Source organism: Manis javanica, chromosome 4 (genome assembly GCF_040802235.1).
Source record: "Manis javanica isolate MJ-LG chromosome 4, MJ_LKY, whole genome shotgun sequence".
Classification (NCBI taxonomy): domain Eukaryota; kingdom Metazoa; phylum Chordata; class Mammalia; order Pholidota; family Manidae; genus Manis; species Manis javanica.
Window position 1 is genome coordinate 75,842,397 of NC_133159.1, and position 17,743 is coordinate 75,860,139.

The window sequence follows — 17,743 nt, forward strand, 5'->3', positions numbered from 1 at the left end:
TGCCATCCAGGGTTGACATATAAAATGAAAAGGGCAGTTTGTAGCTCTTCTCCTCAGCTTATGCATTTGTGGTAAACATTGGTGGCACAAGATACATGAGCATTATCTACAGACTGATACTCAGAGCATGGAATTGCCCTCTACCCATTTTGCATCATCACTTCTATTTTCACACTCAGTGCAACTTGTGGTAGCATTTTATCACCATCTTCAGGACATTTTCTGAAATGTAATGTTGATATAGTCTGTTTTTAAGTGGAATTATTCATCCTGCCATTTTGTATTCTTCACTCTCAGATGTGCAAATGAACATCATCTATTAATGTGTTGCATAATTTGAATCAATTTCTTAGCCAGTGTGGCATGGCATGCTAGTAACAGAAAAGGACGTGTTTGCCCAAATACAAATCCTTTTAGCCCACAATGCAGGGCGCTCCAGCTTTGAACAGCTTCAACAGTTTTCTACTTGGTATAGTACAAATATTATCATTTCCTACATATATCCTATTGGGACATGCTATTTAGATGGCTTATGTCTATGTCATACCTTTTTTAAATTTAGATTTCTTACTAGAAGTAATAATGATATGTAATGCATTACCATGATAAAAGTCAGTCCCCATTCATAAAGTAGTAAAGACTATCTAGAGACATCAACTACTTTGAATCAGCTATAGTAACATGAAATATCTAAGATAGAATGTGTCTACCAGTTATTTCCCTTAAAAATCTAGACTTGTGTTATATATGAGCCCTATATAATGGCATCAGATATTTCTAGCCCATGTGGCCTATGCTTAGGGTGTTAAGTCCTTATTTTCCTCGAAGGGTCCCAGTTAGGCCTTATCCTGCCATTCCACCTTGTTTAGCATTTGTTACACTCACAAGTTTTCTGATTCACAGTGTGAATTATATGTTTGCTTTTACAGTATGTTGCAGGTCTCAGCTATCACAGTTTCTTAACAGTCACACATTTACATTGTTTTCATTTAGATTAGGGTGTTTGAGGACCATTTACCCTAAAAAATTCTGGGCACAGTGGTGCTAGTGGTTCATGCTTCATCTTTTCCTATCACTTAAGGTAAGCATGGACAAATCTCTAAGCTCCAGGGCAAGGACTGTATCCATCTTGCTCTATTATGTACATATTCTCAGCACATGTCACATTTGCTAAGCCAAATATGTGTTGCAAATGTGGATGGTATAAGTCTGATGGCTTCATGGCAACAAAGGTTTCCTGAAGTCAGTGATAGGTAAGACAAGCTACCTTCAACTACAAATCTCTAATGGCTAATACGATGTGTAGTGTTTGAGAGTGAAGAGATGAATGACTCAATAGCCCACCTCAATCTGAGCATTAGCAGCCTCTACCTAATGATATTGGTCCATCAAGACAGTAGTAATTATTACTATAGCTCTGATGTGTTGCATGTAAAATTACACAAATGAGCTAATTGTTTCTTGGTTATAATGATCTGTTTTTACTGGTTTTAGCTCTCATGAGGAAAGAAGGAAGGTACCATTTAATCATTCCATGAAGTAGTATGTCACCGATGGATAAATTCTGTGACTTAGAAGATTTAGACCTTAGTTTACACCCTGTAATGATTCTTTAGTCTGGAATTACCAGTAGGTGTGCCAGGAATGGGTACCAGATGGATGAAATATCAGTTTCTTTGGGTGGAGCCTAACACCCTGGGATTGTATGCATGTACCCTCTTCAGTTTACCCAAGGGCACTAAAAATGTCCTTTCCTCTGTGGGCCATGACATGGAATGGATTGGGGAGTACTTTTAATGATCTCTACAGTTAAAATAGCCGATGCTTAAATAAATAAATGCATTGGCACTACTGGCACTTGCATGTATAACACATTTTTTTAAAAATGTTACCTAGGGGCCATTTTTTCAGAGTTAAGTAGAAGTCCTACTTTATCAGAAAGTAAATATTCAACATTTTCCAAAGTCAAAGATCTTCATATAATCTTTAAAGAAGTAACTCATCTAAAATAAGTAAAAGCATACTGCATTAAAAATCATGCTTATTTATACTTAAGGTGATTATGTATAGGTAAGCTGATAATACACCACCTTCCCAACATAGCAAGGTTTAGGGGTTTTCACAACTGTGGGCTGCTTGGTAGTGATTCAGTTTTACAGCTCCACTAATTCTTTGTACCCGGGGGAAACGTTATAAATTATAACATCATGGCTGTGGTTATATATTAAAACTCTACTAGTTCATTACAATTTGGGAAAGAAAAGAGACCATTAATTCCACACACCCCTTAGCTAGTGAACAGTTTCCATTTAAATATCCTATCAGACCTGCTTTTCTAAAGATCATTTGTAATTTTCACAAGAGCTATTCATATAGATGCTAAGTACTTAAAACAAGATTAAGGAAATTGAATAGGAGTAACACAGTCCTTTGTTTTATCAAATCCTTTGAAATAGGACAAAAGTGATAATCAGCCACATTTACTAATTTCTCACTTATTCCAAAATAAGGCTCAGTTTGTGTTACTTTAAAAGGCTAAGTAACCCTTTCAAGGAATTTTTGGTTAACTCCTAAGATGGTCTCTTAGGTCAAATAATGAATTCTACTATAAAGGAGCTTATATTATCAAAGGTCATTAATTTTGAAGAGTTTTGATTATCATTCATCTCTGCAGTTTTTTGACTGATTTATACCTTAGTCTCCTCCTCATTATTTTGGTTTTTTTGATTGTCTATTCTCCTCTTTTTTTCTTCATTGATTCTTTTCTTTTCCCTTCAAAGCCATCCTGGTTCTTCTTCCTGTCTCTTGCCACCAGAACCCAAATCCTGGGTTTTCCTCAGAGGCTCCCATCTTCTTCCATTTTTTCTGGATGTGGAGAGCCAGTTTTGAGGTGTAGCTGGGGAGGGAACATTCAGTGAGCATGCCTGCTAGTCTCTCAGCATGATACTGGGTGATGTGTGTCACCCATCTCACTGGTAAGGGAGATGCAGGCTCAAGTGTGCAGAGCGAGCGATGTGAGAGATTATCTGGGGTCCCATTTTACAGATGAATTAAGGGGTGGAGATGGGATGAAAACTCAGGCAGGCTAACTCCTTCAGCCACGTTCTTGTCCATTATGCTACCACCTTGTTAAGAAATGAAATTCTTTTTTAAAATTATTAGCTCAGTGAAAAGAGACTCTAGATTATTTCTGCATTTGTTATGTTTTTTTTTCTTGATTATCTTTGTACAGGCTTAAAGTATTTAGTTTTGTTCCCATACTATTACCTTTACATCTTTGCCACACCTTCACTGCTACTCCCTGCCTGGCTATTTACTTATAAAATGCAGGCTCATTTTAATATTGACCTAAACAAAACACAGTGAAGAATGAATTATGCTGTCTTCCTCTACCTCCCTAAGAAGGTTGTAATGAAAGTTTTTTGGGTTTGTTTTTATAATTTCTATTTTGGTTCATTCCAGAAACCAGATTTTATTAGCATGAGTAATCACAGGCTTCGACTATAGGATTCTCAGAGTATTATATGCTGGTTCCTTTTGATTGTATTACACATAATGTTGCAGAGTGCAATGTATGTGTTCTTAAAGATAGATGAAGATAGAACTATTTTTGGTTTTAAATTTTTTCGTCATCTCAGAAGTATTGTAAAAAGAGTTATCAATCAGTATGTTGATAACACCTAAGTAATGTTTTCTAAACTACCTAAGCTTGTAGATATCACTGCCCAAGCATGAACTATACACCCATGTGAGGGCTTATATTTCTGTCCACTTATTATACATAATCTGCCTACTTTTTAAAAGAATTTGAAAAAAAAATTCTAGAAGATGTGTGAGAAAAATAATTTGGAGAGCTTATGAAAAAATACTAATTTTCAATAAAATCATGTAAATGGATATAAAAGAACAAGGGTATGGAACAGTAAAGTGGACAATTAGAAGGAATCTGGGAGTCACCCATGACACCTTTCTCCCTTCAACCCCACTCCCACCCCCATCCCCCCCTGTAGGGTACAGTAAGTCCTATTAGCCAATTTTACTCCCTTCTCCACCACTCACAGCCTAGTCTTTAGCTCCATCCTTTCCCAGGGGAATGCAGCAGCTGCCTTCCTGACCTCACATCTTCCCTCACTAACCTCTTCACTGGGCCAACAATAATCTTTGAAGAGACACAAAGCTGATTTTCATCCACCAGCCATGTCCAGCTGAACACATCAGTGGCTTCCTTTCTACTGGCCTTAGTTTAATGACATCAGGAAATTTCACGTGGCTTACGGGACCCTGCATTTTCTCATGCAGAACTTTCACTCTCTAAGCTCCTGGCTGTTAACCTCTCTCAGTTCCTCAGCTGGTCTTTGCTCCTTCTCTGCCCTTACAGGGCCTCTTCCACTGTGGGCCAGCCTCCTCCTGTGCTCTTTCTTCCCACCTCCCTTCAGTTGGGACTTCCTCCCTGATCTCGTTGACTGGAAAAAACTCCCGTTGTCCACCTTCATAATACCATGCAAGCAGGGGAATGTCTGAGTTTTCCAGAATCTGAAATCAGGGACTCTCTTTAAGAAAAAGAACACCACATTCGAAATAGAAAAGTAGGTACAGGGCCTTGAAAGGGGCCTATGAAGGGAGTCTGCCTCTCCTAGGCAACTCTCCTGAGTTAACCATTTTATATGTTTAATTGCATGACTGTTTCTCTCCCCTTGACTGTACACTCTGTGAGAAAAGAAATATGTCTGAATTTGCTCACCAAGGTCTAGGGATTTGCATCACAGTAGCACTCAAGTGTACAGTATGCACTTCATGGATGGAGGGAAAAGTAAGTGAATAATGAAGACACAGGCCAAGAGTCAGTGCTTGTAATGCCTATATAAAATTTCGCTGAATTTCTTGAAAGCTAACATTTGGATTCCACGGCTCTTTATATCATGAAATACAAACTTCTCTTAGTACCTAGTGGTAGAGAAGAATTTTATAGGGTTCTTTATATAAAGTGCCTCATTCAAGGCAGTGAATAACCACAGCAGCTAAGTTTTATTGAGCACGTAGCATGTGCTGGGCCTTTGCTCAACCCTTTGACAGGGTATTATGATCAAGTGTTTATTGACTCCAGTAAACTGTGCACACACATTTAGATACATTTAGATACAGTCAGAACTTCTGCATCCATTTCCTGTGGGGAAAGGCAGAAAACCCTCCTGAAGACAAAAAGTCGGAAGGCCCGAGGCTCTGGTGCTTCGCGGTATCAGGCAGGCTCCCTGTGGCGCTCCCTCCTGTGGGGCCAGCATCTCCCCAGGCGGTGTGCCAAAGTGTGTGCTCTTTTGCCTATGCCACAGAGTTCTCCCTGGCTTACCCCTTCCCCTCCCTCAGGAGTCAAATCTTAGTCTTCTCTCCTGGGGAGAGTCTGCCCAAACTTACCTTTGTCTTTCTGTTTTCCTGTAGAATTTTTAATATGAGCCAAACTGCCTGCAAAAGGTCTATTAACGTTACCTTCAGAATAGCCTGTTGAAAGAGTTGTATTTGTTGTCCATCTGGACCTTGGAGCTGATCATTTTGACTGTCACATGATAGTGACCTTATGTGTCACTGTGACTTACAGTGACAGTATTTGGCTCCCAGGTTCAAGTGCCTGCTGAAATCGCTTCTAGAATGCTGTTAGAGATCTGCCTGATACTCATTCTGTCACAGACCTTTATTAAGGGCCTAGCCTGTGCCGTGCCCTGGGGGCATGCAGATAAAAAAAGTGAAAGTTTTCCTGTCCCTTAGGTTAGAAACTCAAACCCAGGTGGAGGGAGGAAAGGAAACAGATGGAACTTAAGAGTCCAGCAAGGGTCATGAGCAACCACTGTCTCACCCTAGGTTCATTTTTAGTGTTGGTGGCTAGGGTCTCCTAATAAACTGCCAAGTAGCCTTTTTAATTAAGCAAGCTATCTATCCAAGGTATAGTGTCAATATCTGAGTATCTTTTATTAACTGAGAAGTTTTTTGAGGATTAGTAAGATGGGCACCAGGGCAAGGTACTTAGATGCTTTGAGCAGTCTTTACCAAACCGGGAATAAGGATGGGTCAGCTCCCAGCTTTCCATTTCTAGGGCAGAGATACCCATGGGTTTGTGATCAGAGGGGACTTCTGTCCTCAAGACAACTGGAAGAGAATGTGGCAGACTTCTTGGGACCCTGGAAAGCTGCTTAGGCTGTGAGGGAGCTCCATCCTAGTTAACATCCCTCAGTGCAGTTTCATGTGCAAAGTATACTGTAGAGAAACAATATATAAGTGAGTAAACTTATAAGGACAATGGTCAATTTTGGTCTAAATTGTCTATCTTGGTACAGATGGAAAAAAGCAGGAAATTTAAAAGTGCAAAGCTGCCCTTAAACAGTCCTCCTGGCAGCCTCGTAAACTGGATGAAATTTCGATTTTAAAGATTTGACCAAATACTTGACTCTGAGCGTGGTTTTGGCTTTCTCTGGAGCCCTTATTAAGGTCTATTAGCTACAGCTCAGACCATTGTCATTATGTCCTTCTCCATGTTTCCTCTGGGCTGCTTTCTTGGTAAGGACAGCTACTAGTTTTTTCATTATTATTTCCCTTTTTACTACCAGAAACTGTATCGAGCACCTAGAGGATACTCCATAAATATTTCTTGAATGAAATTTCTAGTAGAAGGTACACTAGGCGAGGTCTGTATTTATGGAAGCGTTTGTGAAATTCTGTTGGTCTGAGTTCATGGCTAAGGGAATGTTAGTGATAACTTACAGAAGAAATTGATACTGTGGAAGTGTGATAACTTACAGAAGAAACTGATACTGGAAGAAAATGTGGCAGCTAGTGATTTAGAGGCTCTTTTATATAGTTCCATGAATAAGAACTCATTTTCTAATTCTCAAACATGGGCCTTGACTTTTAGAATTTAGAGCTAGGAGAAAAAGCACAAAAATTCACAAGTGTTTGGCACACTTCTGTTAATTCCTAAGGTATTTAGCCTTAGATCTACCAAAGTGTATTTAGAGTCATGTTCCTTGGCTTTGAAGTAAATTTTCTCTGTGAATAGTAGTACTCTACAAAGAAACTTGTTTCTAGAAAGAAAAAAATAGGTACTAAAAGATACTTTGTGTAAAGTTCTTCTAGTTCACAAGTTCTGAATTTTCCATAGTTCTCTACTTTTGGGTGTTAAATGGATTTATAAGAAGCTTTGGGAGATTACCAAATGGATGGATTTTGCCCAGTGTGAACTCTGATTTGGGTAGGCTTTCTATAACAAGTGTTTTATAAAATCTGGGCAGATTTTTCTCTAAACATTATTCCTTCAGTAATTTTTGAGGTATCTACACCAAGATAGTGTTAGAAGAAAACCAGTTTTAAAAAGTATAATTTCTTAGCATAATCTTTTTAGAGGGAGTAAGCACTAGTGAATTGTTTTGTTTGTATGTAGAATTATATCAGCTATGGAGTATCTTGCATAATAGTAATATCCATAACTGTTAATATTTATCCCAGTAATACAAGCTCGGTTGAAAAAAACAGAATCATTTCTTCTTTCTCATTTTTCTTCAGAAGTATTTATTTCCCTTAACCATATGAATTTTTGATGATCTGAATTGAGTGTGGTATGTGTATGCATCTATGTACAGGTATCTATATTTCTATATATCTGTATAGGTATAGATATATATAGATAGGCTTCTGTGTATATTGAGTGTTGACAAAGGGCTATTTGTAGTGATAGTGTAGTTTATTATCTCTTTATGAACTTTAATTTGTTATTCTTTGACTTATTTCAATGAAGGATTGAGAATTTGATCCTCACCAGTCTTGAGTGTTCCCTTGTTCACCCTGTTCGGCTAAGAAAACTGATTGTTTTTTCACAGAACACAGTAGAAAGAAAATGAAAATTGGTATTTGATTGGGTAGGGAACTCATGCCTATGTGAAAAGTTTATATTAAATTGATTAATCAAGCTGATTGCTTCTTCATACACTAAATTCTTTTCATAAATAACATTTCAAAGCCATTTGACTTCCTTTTAGTTGGGGTATCCAAGACCTCCTGGCGCAGATGGGAATAATTTTTGAAGTTTTAAATTAGGCAATATTTTTCTGTTTTGGCGCTAGAATTTTGCTGTATGCTAATAATGACCTCATTAATGTAAGTTTTCCAATGAATACTAAATGACCCACATTTACACTGGTAATACACATGAACAAAGAGCAAGATTTAAATCCAGATCCCTTTGACATCCAAATTTTCCTCTTTCTAGTATAATTTGACACCTCCTAATATAAGTACTTTTAATTGAAATGTTTTTGAAAGAATAAATGAAATTGAATACAAAGTTTTATTGTCATTTATTTCAGGATTTCTTCTGTGTACACAGTGCTACGTGTTAGTTCAAAATTCAAGAAAGACCTGATTATCTTCAGTTAAAGACTGATTAAAGTGTGCATATTTACTTTTCTCCTTAATGATATATGGGGGCTTATTTTATGTTAGACCCTTAATTTGGTATTTCATACATGACCCTGAGAGATAGGTACTGTTATCAAGATTTCATAGATGAGGCATGCTTAGGGAGGATAAATAAAATGCTAAAGATTTTTCTCCAGAACCAGTTCATTGTGATGGTAACAACAATCATTTAAAAACATATTTGAACTTAAAATGTAGTTTAGCTTGCATATCTACAATTAGGCTACAGCCCTATCTACTTACACTACCATATCTCTGTTGAAAGGCAGTTTAGGTAGTACAAAAGCAAAGATTGAGGTGTAGTTTATACATTTTAACAGTTTTATTGAGATATAATTCATGTACCACACGATCAGCCACTGAAAGTGTGCAATTCAGTGTTTTTTAGTATAGTTATTAGGTTATCCAACCACCATAGCTTCTAATTTTTGAACCTGACTTTTGGTTATTGGTTTATTTCATTATTACTGGCCATACTTTCAGATAAGAAAATAGAATCATATATCATAAAAGAATATAGAAATCTTTGTTATTTTCTGATTCATCTTATTTCAACCAAAGTCCAGTAAATTCCTCTTTTCAGTTCTAGTACAGGAAGGTTCCTCGACTTCCATGAGAAAAAGCAACAGAAACCTGATAGCCTCATGAAGGGGAGTGCCAACCCTCCGTATGATCTTAGCTTATAGGAATATTAAGCTGATTTTCATATGTGCGATAGAGAAGCCTTGGAATGTGAAATCCACTTCCTCATAATGTAACTCTTTCAGTCTTTTGCAGCAGACATATTACAAAGGGGAACCCAAAAAATGTATGCAATTAATACTAAATGCCTCTTCTTGGGGTTAAAAAAAAAATCCCCTGATAACCACTTATAGCCCTTCTAAGTCTTGAATTCATTCACTAAGAAGATCAAACCTCAAGATATGGAATTCAGAAAGCTAGGTACTCTCATTGAGTTGACTTTTACATTAGAAAGTCACGTGAGGATTGTGATAGACTTAATATACTATATGAATATGCATTTAATATACTTTGTGCACACACACATACATGATATATGAAAAGCAACTTTTATTTTCAGAGTGCTACTGCATCTTTGAGCAATTAATGGTTGAAACATTCCATGGGAGATAGAAAAGTTTTATCTAGTTCTTAAGAGGTAAGGTAGGATAACAAGACTAATTGAAGTCTCTGTTTGAGATAAGAGCTAGTCAATAGCTGAAATTGCAGAAAAGTATTGTTTTCCTGCCTTGTGGCCCAAGCACTTCCTTAAAACTGCTCTTCCATGCCTTGATTTCCATTTCTTTACTTACTCATAAAATGCAGTATCGATACAAGGGCCTATAAGGCCAATAATGGATGACATTAGAATTATTTGTGGTTTCTGTAACATATAATTTGTCCCATGTCTCTGTGCCTTTGTACTTGCTGTTTCTTCTGCCAAATTTGTATTCCCTCCCCTCCCCACCACTCTATGACATTCTCCCTCTGTATGATCTTAGCTTAAAATCCACCTCTCTGAAAGCCCTCCCAATTACCAGATGCAGACATGGGTTTCCCCAGTCCTGCATCTCTCTCGTACTTACATTAAACAGGTCAGAGCAATTTTTTCTTACTGTGTAGTAATAGCACACTTACTGCTTGCCAACCCTCTCTAGACTAGATGCTCCTTGAAAGCAAGGATGAGGTTACATCATTTCTGTATTCCCCTCCATGGTGTCAGGCCCTTGGTTTTCTTAGGGAAGTTAGCCTTAGGGAAGGTGATAATTACATAACTTCATGCCTCTGGGTCCTCAAAGCCGAGGACAATGGTGAGAAGTTCCTTCATCAACAACCAACTCTTAGCCAACTGCACGGCCATTGGATGACTGGGTGATAGAGAAAGGTTTGGAGATATGGAAGATTGTGTCGGCTCTCTCACTTAGCTCAAAGAGGTCTTTAAGCTTTTGGTACCTCAGCCCTCCTCATACCTTTAGGCAATAGTAATGCCTAATGCATGGAGTTATTGTGAACATCAGTTGAAATATTTTATAGAAAAGTAGTTTGTGAACTGTAAAACACTGCAAATGTGAGAAGTAAACAGAGGCCATGTAATCTGGCAGAAAGAACAAGAGGTATGGTCTTGGATGAGATTTTAATTCTAGACTCCACCATTAATTATTTGACTCCCACAGCTTAACTCCTGGGAGTCTATTTCTTCACCTGTCAAAGGAAAATGATAGCATTTTGGCAGCTTAGAGTAATGTTGTGAAGGTTGGATGGGATTTAAGCAGTGCCCCACTTGTATTCCATTACAAAGGTGAATAAGACATAGTCTCTACCCACCAGGAGCTCAAGATCTAGTTGAAGAAAACAATATTGGAAACAGATTATTGTTAGACAGTAAACGATAGGAGTTTGGGGACAGAGGTAGAACTTGAGCTGAAACTTAAACAATAAGAGTTCACCAAAGAAACAAAGGGAAGTGGGCTAGAGGAAGTGGCAGGGGCACAAATGCCAAGAGAGAGTGACAGCATGGATGGTGTGCAGGGGGAAGAGCACAGCCAAGGTTGAAGGCGTTGCCTGCTGAGCTCAGTGGTTTTGGTGTTGTTGTCCTGCAGGGATGTGGGGGCTGCTGGGCTGCCAACCATTCAGAGTCAGTGTGGAGTCACAGCTCTGTAATGCTGTGTTCTCTGCCTCCACCTTTTCCCTCTTCCTTTCTCCTGATCAGTCTCTTCTCTCTCCTGGGATCAAAGCCTGTTCCAAGTACAAGAGCTTGAAGATGACCACTGAAGCTTTGATAGCTGCAAAATATCACTGGTTACAAAGATCCCACAATTTCTTTGCCATGTGGTCCTTTGGCTGTTTATTTTTATGTTGAGGCCTGACTTACATATTTATTCTTGTGTGGGCCCAGGTTGCTTTGTGATGGCAATTAAGTAAAATAAAATGCTCTTCTGCCCAGTACCATCTGTAGGCAGTTAATAAATCTTCTTGAGGAATTTTTATTAATAATGATAATGACAATGATGCTAAAGATGATGATCAAGAGCACATACCATCTTTCATTGATTGAGCACCTACTATGTGTCAGTCATTGGCTATATAGCAATAAGGAAGACGGACATGGTCCCTGTCCCCATTGAATTTATAATTATGAAGGATCAGAGAGTTAAACAGTTGGTTCTACCAGTGTGATAATGTCTGTGATAGGTAGAGGTACAGTCCTGTGAGAGCACATTGGTGAAGCACCTTACCCAGCCTAGGAATCAGGGAGGGCTTCCTGGAAAAAGCAACAGAAACCTGATAGCCTCATGAAGGGGAGTGGAAAGGAAGTATTCCAGGTAGAGGAAGCAATGTGTAGAGGAGCTGAACGCAAGGGAGAATGGCTGGTTGGAGAAAGTGGAAGAAGTCATCAATTTAGAGCATAGAGAATCTCAAGAGAAAAAGGCTTTTAACCGAAGGACCAGAGGCAGAGTAGAAGCCGGATTGAAAGGAATTAAGACTAGAGGCAGAGAAACCGGTTGTAATAATGGGGCTTAAAAGACAAGTAACCAACCTTCTCATTGTGGTGACTTTAAACTCCCTTCTGCCTCAGTCCTCCAACCCCAACATCCTGGTTCCTCTATACAATACAGCTAGTTGAAGAGTAAAGAAAAATGCTATGAGAAAGAAGTGTTATATACACAAATGTATATTTTTCTGTTTCAAGATGGCCCTTGAAAACCGTGGTCCTTGGGTGTGGCCATATGAAGTTCCTTGCCAGGAATAAACCTGTGCAAAGTGTGCTCTTCGATCTCTGTACATGATGTCAGGTCACTGTGCAACCTGTGGCTCAGTGTTGTGTTTTGTGCTTTCTAGACAGGGACTCAGGCTCTCACCTGACATGTGGTTGAACTATTTCTCATTTAGTCCACTATGCATTTCAGTAACCTTGCTTCCTGCTTAAATTCCCAACCACTCACAAAAGCAAGACACATACAAGATACAGGAGCTCAGAATAAAGGGCTCCCTTGGAGATGTTATCTCCCATTTGCCCTCCTGGGGTACAAATATTTCTTGTTTTTTTCCCCAGTTCCTCTGTCTTTCTTTTTTTTAAAGATTGGGTGCCAGGCAGTTCATACTTAAGTCCTGAAGTATGAAAATGTGATTTCTAGTAATTTTCCCCAAATTGCAAGTACAACTCAATAGTTTAGATATGTTTGGAGTTCCTGGGCTTATGTTTACCTGATTACGTAAAAGATATTTCACTTAAAAACAACCTACAGATATGAGAATTGCTATTACAATTGAATAGATATTCATGAATTTTTTAAAGAAATATTACATACCTGCTCTGTATTAAGTATGTGGGAGAGCGTCAGAAAAAAATAAGATGTGGTCCCTGCTTTCAGAGACTTGATCTAAAACAGCACGAGCAGAATCAAAGTGATGGTGGCACCACTCTCCATTCGGTCATTCCAGAAAAGACACTAGTAACCAGTCATAGCACAATTTCCTACTGAAGCCAGAGTCAGCCTCAAAATCCTTTCCAGAAAAGCGCCCCAGGCAACTTTTGCATAGATAGATAAAAATCTTCTATCCATTGTTATAAAAATAAGTATATTCCCAGAAACTTTAGTACTTTCCTTGCCTTTTACCTTTTTGTTCTATCTGGCTAGCTTTTCAAAGATAACATTTTATGTATGAATATTGGAACCTGAGAACCTCCTGAGAAAGTAGAATATGGTAATGTTACTTTTCAAGAAGTTGAAACTTCCAAATTCAAGAAAATAAATGTTTTTTTCACATTCATGAATACAGAAGCCCATTCCCATTACTTGACTCTGTGTTTTTCTTGATTACTTCCAGAATGATTGTCCTTGTATTTTATTATCTGTATAAGTAGTTTCAGGACTATAAAGCTGCCAGCTGTTAATATATTGTGGCCATGCTTCTGAGTGTCCTGGCACTGGAAATCCCTTCATTGCTGCAGGGTCACATGCTTTGATGGAGATCAGAAGGTCTTTCTGGTCCTGACTTCCTCGGTATCATCATCACTGATGGTTCCATGCCCACCTGTGTCTTTGGCCCTTTTCTCATTCCTTTTTTCACTTCCCATTGGTGCTGCACCAAGGCCAGAGTTCCAGCTATGTATACTGATAAATCTCAAGTATGTATACTAAGGCTTCTCCTAAACTCTAGACCCTTAATTTCAACCATCCATGAGAAATTTCCACCAGGGTGATAAGAGCTAACAAATACTTGTGGCCAGAGGGTGTGCAAAGAGCTTTACAATCATTACCTAATTTAAGCTTTCCAACAATCATTACCTAATTTAAGCTTTCCAACAATCCTTAGAAGTTATCATCCCCATTATACAGATTTGAGATAAAAGTTTAAAGAATGACTCGTTAATAAGTGGTTAGCCTGAGTCCTGTACACAAGGCTATGTAGAGGTTAATAATGTGCCCAGACCCTTCCGTTTTGGCTTGTACAAAATAGAAATCATCCCACCCTTCTCTTTACCCCAGAACTTGAGTCTGAACCTTAAATCAGTCTAATCCACAACAACTACCATACTGTTCTCATATCTTTCTTCAAGTCCAGTCAGTTTCCAGTCTTTCAATTCAGTTTCCTAAATAGCTCTCAGATTTCCCCCACCCTCTTTACTCTAACCACTAAAGACCTCGTGCAGACTGTATTTCTTACCTGGAAGGCATCTTTATTCCCCACCCATTTTTTCTCTTCTCATGAGCTAGAAGGAAAAAGCTGCTACAACAAACCACTACCTTTCTCATATTTGCTCCTTTTCTTTTATTTTCTGCTACACCCATCTTGGATAAAAAGACAGAACCTGAATGAGAAAGTTTTAGTTTGGCACAAGGAAAGAGATTTTCTCATTAGATGTTCTCACTCACATCCCTGGAATAATGTCTCTTGTTTTCTTGTTTTCTAGGAATGTTTACCCTTGCGGAAGTTGCTTCACTTAATGACATTCAGCCAACTTACCGAATCCTGAAACCATGGTGGGACGTATTTATGGATTACCTGGCTGTCGTTATGCTGATGGTAGCCATCTTTGCAGGAACCATGCAACTTACCAAAGATCAGGTGGTCTGCTTGCCAGTATTGCCATCCCCTGTAAGTTCAAAGGTACACGCACCACCGGGAAATGCCGACGTTACCACCAGTATCCCGAAGATGGACGCAGTCACCGGCCAAGACCAAGATGGGCGAACAACGAATGACATTTCCTTTGGCACATCTGCTGTGACACCTGACATACCTCTCAGAGCCACATATCCTCACCTAGATTCCACAGTTCCAAGTCAGGAGGCAAAGAAGGAGAAGAAAGATCCGACAGGCCGAAAAACAAACTTGGATTTTCAGCAATATGTATTTATTAATCAGATGTGTTACCATCTGGCCCTTCCATGGTATTCTAAGTACTTTCCATACCTTGCTCTTATACATACTATTATTCTCATGGTCAGTAGCAACTTTTGGTTCAAATATCCCAAAACATGCTCAAAAGTAGAACATTTTGTATCAATATTAGGAAAGTGCTTTGAGTCTCCTTGGACCACTAAAGCGTTGTCTGAGACAGCATGTGAAGACTCGGAGGAAAACAAGCAGAGAATAACTGGTGCCCAGACTCTACCAAAGCATGTGTCTACCAGCAGCGATGAAGGGAGCCCCAGTGCCAGTACCCCGATGATCAACAAGACAGGCTTCAGGTTTTCAGCCGAGAAGCCGGTAATCGAAGTCCCCAGCATGACCATCCTGGACAAGAAGGACGGGGAGCAGGCCAAAGCCCTGTTCGAGAAGGTGAGGAAGTTCCGGGCACATGTGGAAGACAGCGACTTGATCTACAAGCTCTATGTGGTCCAAACAGTGATCAAAACAGCCAAGTTCATTTTCATTCTCTGCTACACTGCAAACTTTGTCAACGCCATCAGCTTTGAACACGTCTGCAAGCCAAAAGTCGAGCACCTGACTGGTTATGAGGTATTTGAGTGTACCCACAATATGGCTTACATGCTGAAAAAGCTTCTCATCAGTTACATATCCATTATTTGTGTTTATGGTTTTATCTGCCTCTACACTCTCTTCTGGTTATTCAGGATCCCTTTGAAGGAATACTCTTTTGAAAAAGTCAGAGAAGAGAGCAGTTTCAGTGACATTCCAGATGTCAAAAATGATTTTGCGTTCCTTCTACACATGGTAGACCAGTATGACCAGCTGTATTCCAAGCGTTTTGGTGTGTTCTTGTCTGAAGTCAGTGAAAATAAACTTAGGGAGATCAGTTTGAATCATGAGTGGACATTTGAAAAACTTAGGCAGCATGTGTCACGGAATGCCCAGGACAAGCAGGAGTTGCACCTGTTCATGCTGTCAGGGGTGCCTGATGCCGTCTTTGACCTCACAGACCTGGATGTGCTAAAACTTGAACTGATTCCAGAAGCTAAAATTCCTGCTAAAATTTCTCAAATGACTAATCTCCAAGAGCTTCATCTCTGCCACTGCCCTGCAAAAGTCGAACAGACTGCTTTTAGCTTCCTCCGAGATCACTTGAGATGCCTTCATGTCAAGTTCACCGATGTGGCTGAAATTCCTGCCTGGGTATATTTGCTCAAAAACCTTCGAGAGTTGTACTTGATAGGCAATTTGAACTCTGAAAACAATAAGATGATAGGACTTGAATCTCTCCGAGAGTTGCGGCACCTTAAGATTCTCCATGTCAAGAGCAATTTGACCAAAGTTCCCTCCAACATTACAGATGTGGCTCCACATCTTACGAAGTTAGTCATTCATAATGATGGCACTAAACTCTTGGTACTGAACAGCCTTAAGAAAATGATGAATGTCGCCGAGCTCGAGCTCCAGAACTGCGAGCTAGAGAGAATCCCCCATGCTATTTTCAGCCTCTCTAATTTACAGGAACTGGACTTAAAATCAAATAACATCCGCACAATCGAGGAAATCATCAGTTTCCAGCACTTAAAACGTCTGACTTGTTTAAAATTATGGCATAATAAAATTGTTACCATTCCTTCCTCCATTACCCATGTCAAAAACTTGGAGTCACTTTATTTCTCTAATAACAAGCTGGAATCCTTACCAGTGGCAGTGTTTAGTTTACAGAAACTCAGATGCTTAGATGTGAGCTACAACAACATTTCAGTGATTCCCATAGAAATAGGATCGCTTCAGAACCTGCAGCATTTGCATATCACTGGGAACAAGGTGGACATACTGCCAAAACAGTTGTTTAAATGTGTGAAGTTGAGGACTTTGAGTCTGGGGCAAAACTGCATCACCTCCCTCCCAGAGAAAATTGGTCAGCTCTCCCAGCTCACTCAGCTGGAGCTGAAGGGGAACTGCTTGGACCGCCTGCCAGCCCAGCTGGGCCAGTGTCGCCTGCTCAAGAAAGGCGGGCTTGTTGTGGAAGATCACCTTTTTGACACCCTGCCGCTCGAAGTCAAAGAAGCATTGAATCAGGACATAAATGTTCCCTTTGCAAATGGGATTTAAACTGAGACAATCTGTGCACGTCCATGTGCAGGGACAACTTCCTAGATTGCAAATGCTCACCTACAAGTTAGTGCAAGGTAATGCATTTTAGGAGTAGATACATCTTTAAAAATAAAACACACAGAGGATGCATAGAAGCTGATAGAAGACATAACTGAATGTTCCATGTTTGTAGTGTTTTAAGTCATTCATTTCCAAATCTTCTCTCTTTTCTTTATTTCTTTTGGGGAAAGGGAAGGAAAAATTATAATCACTAATCTTGGTTTCTTTTTAAATTGTTTGTAACTTGGATGCTGCCGCTACTGAATGTTTACAAATTGCTTGCCTGCTAACGTAAATGATTAAATTGACATTTTCTTACTATACCACCTTTTGGGAGGTGTCTTGATTTACTTTCTTAATTGGTGCCATATTGCTTTAACTCAGGCCACTAAAGACACATCAGGTCCAAATGTGTAAATTTAGATTTGCTGGAATACTGATTTCTTTCCTGTTTTAACTTAAAGCACCTCAAATAAGCACTTTTTATGATATTTGACTACCAATTCAGCCACTACTAATTTCAGAAGCAGGTACTCCTGCTTCTGAAAATCCATTTTATAGATGTTACACTCCTGAAGGCCTAGAGTGCAGTAAAGGTGTGAAATTGTTGGGGGTGGGAGGACTGTTTTTTAAGGACGAGTAACAAGAAAAAATAAAAATAGCACTCCCTTTATTAAAAACTGCTTTTCTGGAGTTCTGACTATATTATATATTTTTCTATCAATACCATAGGATTGCATATAAATAG

The 17,743-nt window shown here is 39.1% G+C and overlaps 1 protein-coding gene across 8 annotated transcripts in view; it reads left to right on the forward strand.

Annotated features, from left to right (window-relative positions):
• LRRC8D (leucine rich repeat containing 8 VRAC subunit D) overlaps window positions 1–17,318 on the forward strand; it is a 106,361-nt gene extending 89,043 nt beyond the window's left edge. For all 8 annotated transcript variants that reach the window (XM_036998102.2, XM_036998097.2, XM_036998096.2 and 5 more), the window contains one exon: window positions 14,375–17,318. In XM_036998102.2, coding sequence (XP_036853997.1) covers window positions 14,377–16,953 — 2,577 coding nt within the window. In that variant the 5' untranslated portion in view covers window positions 14,375–14,376 and the 3' untranslated portion in view covers window positions 16,954–17,318. The remainder of the gene's footprint in view (window positions 1–14,374) is intronic.
• Window positions 17,319–17,743: the final 425 nt, after the last annotated feature.